The sequence below is a fragment of the Procambarus clarkii genome, chromosome 18, assembly GCF_040958095.1.
Source record: "Procambarus clarkii isolate CNS0578487 chromosome 18, FALCON_Pclarkii_2.0, whole genome shotgun sequence".
Taxonomy (NCBI): Eukaryota; Metazoa; Arthropoda; class Malacostraca; order Decapoda; family Cambaridae; genus Procambarus; species Procambarus clarkii.
Window position 1 is genome coordinate 41524857 of NC_091167.1, and position 8196 is coordinate 41533052.

At 44.5% G+C, this 8196-nt stretch overlaps 1 protein-coding gene across 1 annotated transcript; it reads left to right on the plus strand.

Annotated features, from left to right (window-relative positions):
- Positions 1-1428: 1428 nt before the first annotated feature.
- On the plus strand, positions 1429-2787 carry LOC138366113 (filaggrin-2-like). Its single transcript, XM_069326850.1, has one exon. It carries the CDS (start codon positions 1429-1431, stop codon positions 2785-2787), a length of 1359 nt encoding a protein of 452 aa, XP_069182951.1.
- Positions 2788-8196: the final 5409 nt, after the last annotated feature.

An 8196-nucleotide genomic window follows, 5' to 3' on the forward strand; every position in this document is an offset into this window, starting at 1 on the left:
AACATGTAGGCCATCAACTGCATCATCAGAATCACCAGGCGCAGGAACATGGTCATCCTGAAGATCTGTCAACATGACGGAGGTCGGTGTGGGACATTTGACCCATGTTATCAACATTATTATCTAAGAAATGTATTATTTCAACATATCAAAATCATATCAGAGGCATGTGAGAATCACTTCAGATTCATTATATCCTACATCAACTGGATCCTACATGACAATGGCACCATGATCCCATGTGCCATTTGGGTCCACATGTGCCTACGTGACATTATGAATGATTTATCAAGAATCTAGAGGCTTCAAGAAGAATATCTTAATTAAAAAAAAACAATTGGAACATCAATCGATTTCCAGTGAGGATTAAATCAAATTGTTAATAAGAATCAGTGGTACTATTAGGTACTACTTATAATCTTTAAATCCTATATCTAATTATATTATAATCACATTTCATCTTAATAATATGTCAAGACAGTAAAAATAATCAATATACATTGAAGGCCACCCTCCCTAGGAAGGTGAGAGGGGCCTGCTAAGAGATGAAGAATTCTGAGCAGCGTCCAGGGACAGAAAGTTTTTTGTTTACAGTGAACACGTGAAGGTGCCTTGTGAGCATTTTCAGTAAAGGACACCACACTTACTTAACATTATCACCAGTGATTACTCTCTAAATACTGGGGAAGTTCCTGGAATACCGCATCCAAACTGCAGCCACTGTCGGCAACATAAGAGGCATGTACGAAGGGACCAAACAGGCAACAGGGTCTACACAAAACAGGACGGCTCCTCTAAAGTCAGCCACTGGAGAGATCATTAAAGACCGTGATCAACAGATGAATCGCTGGGTGAAACACAACTCCGAACTCTACTCCAGAGAGAACTTGGTCAGTGTAGAGGCTTTGGATGTAATCGAGTGCCTGCCCATCATGAAAGAACTTGATCTTGAACCGACTGTGGAAGAAGATGAGAAAGCGGCGGATTCACTTTCCTCAGGGAAGGCCCCAGGAGATGACGGGATTCTGCCTGAAGTTCTCAAGTGCGCTCGTGGAACACTAAAAACTGAGCTTCATGAACTACTGTGCCAGTGCTGGAGGGAGGGCTCGGTGCCACAAGACATGAGAGATGCAAACATCATCACTCTCTACAAAAATAATGGTGACAGAAGCGATGTCAACAACTATTGAGGCATCTCCCTCCTCGGCGTCGTCGGCAAACTCTTCGTCGGCTATACAGTTGTTCCCTTTACTGCTAGGTGAACCAAGGGATCAGGCGAAATGAAACACGACCTACTCATGAATCGAACCCAGGACCATTTAGTTGTGATTCAGCTGCGCTACAAGAAAACATGGGCCCAAGAACAAGGATACAGGGCAACATGACAACATATGCACAGGCTGGCACGGGAATAGGATTTATGGGAACATGGGTCCAGGACAACATGGGTCCAGGACAATATGGGTCCAGGACAATATGGGTCCAGGACAATATGGATCCAGGACAACATGGGTCCAGGACAACATGGGTCCAGGACAATATGGGTCCAGGACAATATGGGTCCAGGACAACATGGGTCCAGGACAATATGGGTCCAGGACAATATGGGTCCAGGACAATATGGGTCCAGGACAACATGGGTCCAGGACAATATGGGTCCAGGACAATATGGGTCCAGGACAATATGGGTCCAGGACAACATGGGTCCAGGACAATATGGGTCCAGGACAATATGGGTCCAGGACAATATGGGTCCAGGACAACATGGGTCCAGGACAATATGGGTCCAGGACAATATGGGTCCAGGACAATATGGGTCCAGGACAATATGGGTCCAGGACAACATGGGTCCAGGACAATATGGGTCCAGGACAATATGGGTTCAGGACAATATGGGTCCAGGACAATATGGGTCCAGGACAACATGGGTCCAGGACAATACGGGTCCAGGACAATATGGGTCCAGGACAATATGGGTCCAGGACAATATGGGTCCAGGACAACATGGGTCCAGGACAACATGGGTCCAGGACAACATGGGTCCAGGACAATATGGCTCCAGGACAATATGGCTCCAGGACAACATGGGTCCAGGACAATATGGGTCCAGGACAATATGGATCCAGGACAATATGGGTCCAGGACAATATGGGTCCAGGACAATATGGGTCCAGGACAACATGGGTCCAGGACAATATGGGTCCAGGACAATATGGGTCCAGGACAATATGGGTCCAGGACAATACGGGTTCAGGACAATATGGGTCCAGGACAATATGGGTCCAGGACAATATGGGTCCAGGACAACATGGGTCCAGGACAACATGGGTCCAGGACAATATGGCTCCAGGACAATTTGGCTCCAGGACAATATGGCTCCAGGACAATATGACTCCAGGACAATATGGCTCCAGGACAATATGGGTCCAGGACAATATGGGTCCAGGACAATATGGCTCCAGGAAAATATGGGTCCAGGACAATATGGCTCCAGGAAAATATGGGTCCAGGACAATATGGCTCCAGGACAATATGGCTCCAGGACAATATGGCTTCAGGACAATATGGCTCCAGGACAACATGGGTCCAGGACATCATGGGTCCAGGACAATATGGGTCCAGGACAATATGGGTCCAGGACAATATGGCTCCAGGACAATATGGGTCCAGGATAACATGGGTCCAGGACAACATGGGTCCAGGACAACATGGGTCCAGGACAACATGGGTCCAGGACAATATGGCTCCAGGACAATATGGGTCCAGGACAATATGGGTCCAGGATAACATGGGTCCAGGACAACATGGGTCCAGGACAACATGGCTCCAGGACAATATGGCTCCAGGACAATATGGCTCCAGGACAATATGGCTCCAGGACAATATGGCTCCAGAACAATATGGGTCCAGGACAACATGGGTCCAGGACAACATGGGTCCAGGACAATATGGGTCCAGGACAATATGGGTCCAGGACAACATGGGTACAGGACAGCATGGGTACAGGACAGCATGGGTGCAGGACAACATGGGTACAGGACAACATGGGTACAGGACAACATGGGTACAGGACAACATGAGTCCAGGACAACATGGTACAGGACAACATGGGTACAGGACAACATGAGTCCAGGACAACATGGGTACAGGACAACATGGGTACAGTACAACATGCGTACAGGACTACATGGGTGCAGGACTACATGGGTGCAGGACTACATGGGATACCACGACCAAGCCTTCCTCATATACAACAGCATATAAGAACGAAAATATTATATTCTGAATTTCTGCATACCAGTGATAAAAAAACATAATTAATATTACGGAAACTTTTTGAATCATAATTGAGTAAGTCTTCATACTAAATGGATAATTCATAAGTACAAATGGCGGAGCTTAAAAATTACATATTAATACTCATGAAATCAAAAATGATTTTCAGAGGTGAGAGAAGTCAAACGAGTAAGAGAACATTCCACCTTATTGTGCATGCCAAGCATCTGGGAGATCACCATCCACTGACTGCTGACTGCCACGACGTCTGAGATCAACCAGGACGACTGTCTTCGCACTTTTCTCTCCAGGGTCTTCATGGCTTCAATAAAGATACCGACGAAGGCCCCGACGTATGAGTCGAGAATTGCAGGCACGGACGAGGTCAAGAACACGGAGGGAATGGCCACGTTCCACTCAGGAATGAGAGCATAGGTGCTGAGAGCGATCACAAGCGGATACAGCACGGTGCTCATTATCACAATGACAGGGGTTCGAATCCTTTCCACAGGCAAGCTTTTAATAAGAGAGTTCATATAGAGCACCATGGCGTGGGCGTTGCGACTGGTCTGCACGAGGGCGAAGATGCAGAAGGCGTTGCCACCACCGATAGAGACAGTCATGACCATAAACCAGTAGGGCATAGGCATAATGATGTTCTGCACCAGCATCAGCACCAGGCACCCCAGGCAGAGGCTCGTCATGACCACCGCCGGGACAATGCCTCGCCAACTGACGAAGTAAGCGCCCTGGGCGTCCCTGCCCAGGGTGTGAAGACCTATTACCCGGGCACACAGGAACAGAAAACAATGCACTTCATCGACTGTTCGGTGTGGTTGATCCTTCTTCTTCGTCTTGGTTCCTGGCGCGTGTTCCGTTCCCTTGGCCTCACAGGAGCCAGGAACGACGTACACCTCCATCACTGAGACCAAAGACTTCAGTGTCGTGGAGCTGTGAGAGGGAGCCAGCCACTGACGGTGCAAGGTGTGGATAGTGTGATGCCTCTCATGGGAGTCGACGTCTCCCCCTTGGCCCGTTATCATGGGAAGGATGACGTAAGCACCACTGACACCATTAACTCGCTCTAACGACCGGCTATGTACTCCGGCACTTGACCATTCCAATTGTCCATACAATATGGCAAGTGATTCGAAGATTAATGCTTCATATTACGTAACTATCTCCTGTTGCTATCCACTCCACTTGGACATTCCACCTGGTAACTCACTCCACTTGCCCATCCCTCCAGGTAAGCCACTCACCTCCTTAACGCTTGTAGCAGTTGAGGTTCTTGTGTCTTAATCGCGTCTTCCCTACCTCACTCTTCCTTTACCTCTCCCCCTCAGTCCTAACGTATTCTCCCCTACACCTCTCCCCTCTTCCACCCTTCCCATATCTCACCTCTCCTCTTCCCCTTCTCTCCCATATATCACCTACCCTCCCACATCTCTCCCATATCACACCGTTACCACAGATAAGGTATCTGGAGGCACTAATGGTTCAGAGCCATCAAATGTTTAGTTTAAAACTTGACTTTAATCGTAATAATTGCTGGGTGTGTGTATATACGGTGAGTTAACATGGTCAACTAAACAGGGAGTCATGGTAGCCACTGTGACAGCTACTCTTGCTTACACGGTGCGTCGATACTGTACCCTGCACAGGTAATGCCTGTCCCCCTCTCTTTCCCTTGGTACATCGTCATCTATTGCAAACACTTCTCTAACTGGACGGTAGAGCGACGATCTCGCTTCATGCAGGTCGGCATGAAATGTGTGATATATATATATATGTCGTACCTAGTAGCCAGAAAGCACTTCTCGGCCTACTATGCAAGGCCCGATTTGCCTAATAGGTCGAGTGATTTTCTATATTTTCAATAAATTGTTTCCAGTTGGTTTATTTTAAATATTTTTATTATATTATATTAAGAACATAAAATATTGATTTAGTTATGTTAATTTAGGTTATGTTAAGATAGGTTAGGTTAGGTAGGGTAGGTTGGGATCGGTTAGGTTAGGTAGGGTAGGTTGGGTTCGGTCATATATCTCCGTTAGTTGTAACTCAAATTTAAAAAAATTAACTCATTCATAATGAAATAAATAGCTTTATCATTTCATAAGAAAAAGTTAGAAAAATATTGAAACTCAGGAAAACTTGGCTTATTAGGCAAATCGGACCTTGCATAGTAGGCCAAGAACTGCGTTCTGGCTCCTAGGTACAACACACACACACATTATATATATATATATATATATATATATATATATATATATATATATATATATATATATATATATATATATGTCGTACCTAGTAGCCAGAACTCACTTTTTGGCCTACTATTCAAGGCCCGATTTGCCTAATAAGCCAAGTTTTCATGAATTAATTGTTTTTCGACTACCTAACCTACCTAACCTAACCTAACCTAACTTTTTCGGCTACCTAACGAAACCTAACCTATAAAGATAGGTTAGGTTAGGTTAGGTAGGGTTGGTTAGGTTCGGTCATATATCTACGTTAATTTTAACTCCAATAAAAAAAAATTGACCTCATACATAATGAAATGGGTAGCTTTATCATTTCTTAAGAAAAAAATTAGAAAAAATATATTAATTCAGGAAAACTTGGCTTATTAGGCAAATCGGGCCTTGAATAGTAGGCCAAAAAGTGAGTTCTGGCTACTAGGTACGACATATATATATATATATATATATATATATATATATATATATATATATATATATATATATATATATATATGTCGTACCTAGTAGCCAGAACGCACTTCTCAGCCTACTATGCAAGGCCCGATTTGCCTAATAAGCCAAGTTTTCCTGAATTAACATATTTTCTCTATTTTTTTTCTTATGAAATGATAAAGCTACCCATTTCATTATGTATGAGGTCAATTTTTTTTATTGGAGTTAAAATTAACGTAGATATATGACCGAACCTAACCAACCCTACCTAACCTAACCTATCTTTATATGTTAGGTTAGGTTAGGTAGCCGAAAAAGTTAGGTTAGGTTAGGTTAGGTAGGTTAGGTTGTCGAAAAACAATTAATTCATGAAATAATTATATAAATAATAAGCTTGGCTTATTAGGCAAATTGGGCCTTGCATAGTAGGCTGAAAAGTGCGTTCTGGCTACTAGGTACGACATATATATTATATATATATTTGTTACGGCCACAATGGGTCGCAACCAGGTTCTTTGCTGGAGGAACCAAAGTTCTAGTATCCGGCCCCAAGTTAGTAGTGGCTTTCAAGGAGTGAGCTCGGTAATGCAAGTAAAACACAATGGGGGAAGTTGCATTGAATACGACACTTCATCAATTATCAATATATTCACATATAATCATTTTCCCATCACCTTAAATATAATCATAAAGGAAGTATTACTACACTGATATATACACAAGTGTCACTCTCATAGGACACTAAGCGCTCCTCGATGCTCATGCGATGCAGTCTTGTCAACTTGCGTGTTTCCTCAACACACAGTACCGTCCTCAACCAGTACTGGGAAACACCAACTAGTCTACCCTAGCCACGGGCCAGCCTATCTACAGTCTCACTAGGTGCTCCTTGTGAACGCCCACAATCACTCTCCAGCCTGGTGCTGGCAGAGAACATCAGCCTGGCGCTGCTGGGCCTCTACATGAACAAATACAAGGGTAGCGAACCCCTGGCAGGAGCTTCTTGCAACTAGCTGGTTACACTCCCCCGTAGCACCTCACTGTCGGCCATCTCTTCCACTAGCCAGTCCCGGGATACGCCGAACTCTGTCACTGCCATCTTCACAGGCAGACAGTAGAACACTACACAGTTCCTCTTCGGCGGCGGCTCACTGCTCACGTAAAGCAGGATGGAGTAGAGAGCTATTGGCTGCCCTGGGTAGACTGACTGTCCTCGTACCACAGCAGCCCTACGTCGCCTCTGTGGATACAGACATGTCATCAGTAAACTGGCCAGTACATGGGACACTAGGAAATACCACTTATGGACTCTAACATGAACATACAGCTCCTCCTACAATAGATGGCGCTGATTTTCTAGGCGCCACCTCACCACAGGTCAGCACCAGCGACCTCTCGAGCTGACTACGACAGGAATCTAGCGCCTCTTGCAGGTATAATCCTGTCACCACCAGATGGCGTTGTTCATTTTGTGGGGGTTTCGGGAGCGGACTCACAGATGGCATTGACGTCGCTGCTCCAGGCTCCGACATGAGTTAGATTAAATAACTCATAGTGACTAAAAAACTAAAAGCAATAGCCTAAATAGAATCACCCCCCCCCCCCCCCGCCGGCACTCGGATGGTAACCTTGGGCATAGTATTTTATCAAATCACCTCATTCATAGGGGCACACGTGAGGAACACAAAAGCGAACAAGCCTGAATGGTCCCCAGGACTATATGCAACTGCTGAAAACTCACACCCCAGATGTGACTCGAACCCATACTGCCAGGAGCAACGCAACGATAGACGATCATTGTTGCGGTGGTCACGATACTGTGTACGTTTAGGGGTGATCCTAGACGGCATAGGTTCGAATCCTGGCCGGGTCAAAGAGTTCTTAGTGATCTATGGCATGCGTGTTCATGCAGCTTTATATATATATATATATATATATATATATATATATATATATATATATATATATATATATATATATATATATATATATATATATATATATATGTGTGTGTATATCACGGAAATAAACACGTGATTAAGAATGTGACAATGTCAGACCACGGAGGAAAAATGAAACAGGAATTTCCTTAAGTACTTTCGTATATTAAATACATCTTCAGAAGGTCCTTCCTTCTGGAAGGTCCCTTTGGACCTTCTGAAGATGTATTTAATATACGAAAGTACTTAAGGAAATTCCTGTTTCATTTTTCCTTCGT

What these genes read in the sequence shown, in the direction of transcription:
- LOC138366113 (XM_069326850.1), top strand. Translation starts at nt 1,429, where the DNA reads ATGGGTCCAGGACAACATGGGTCCAGGACAATATGGGTCCAGGACAAT.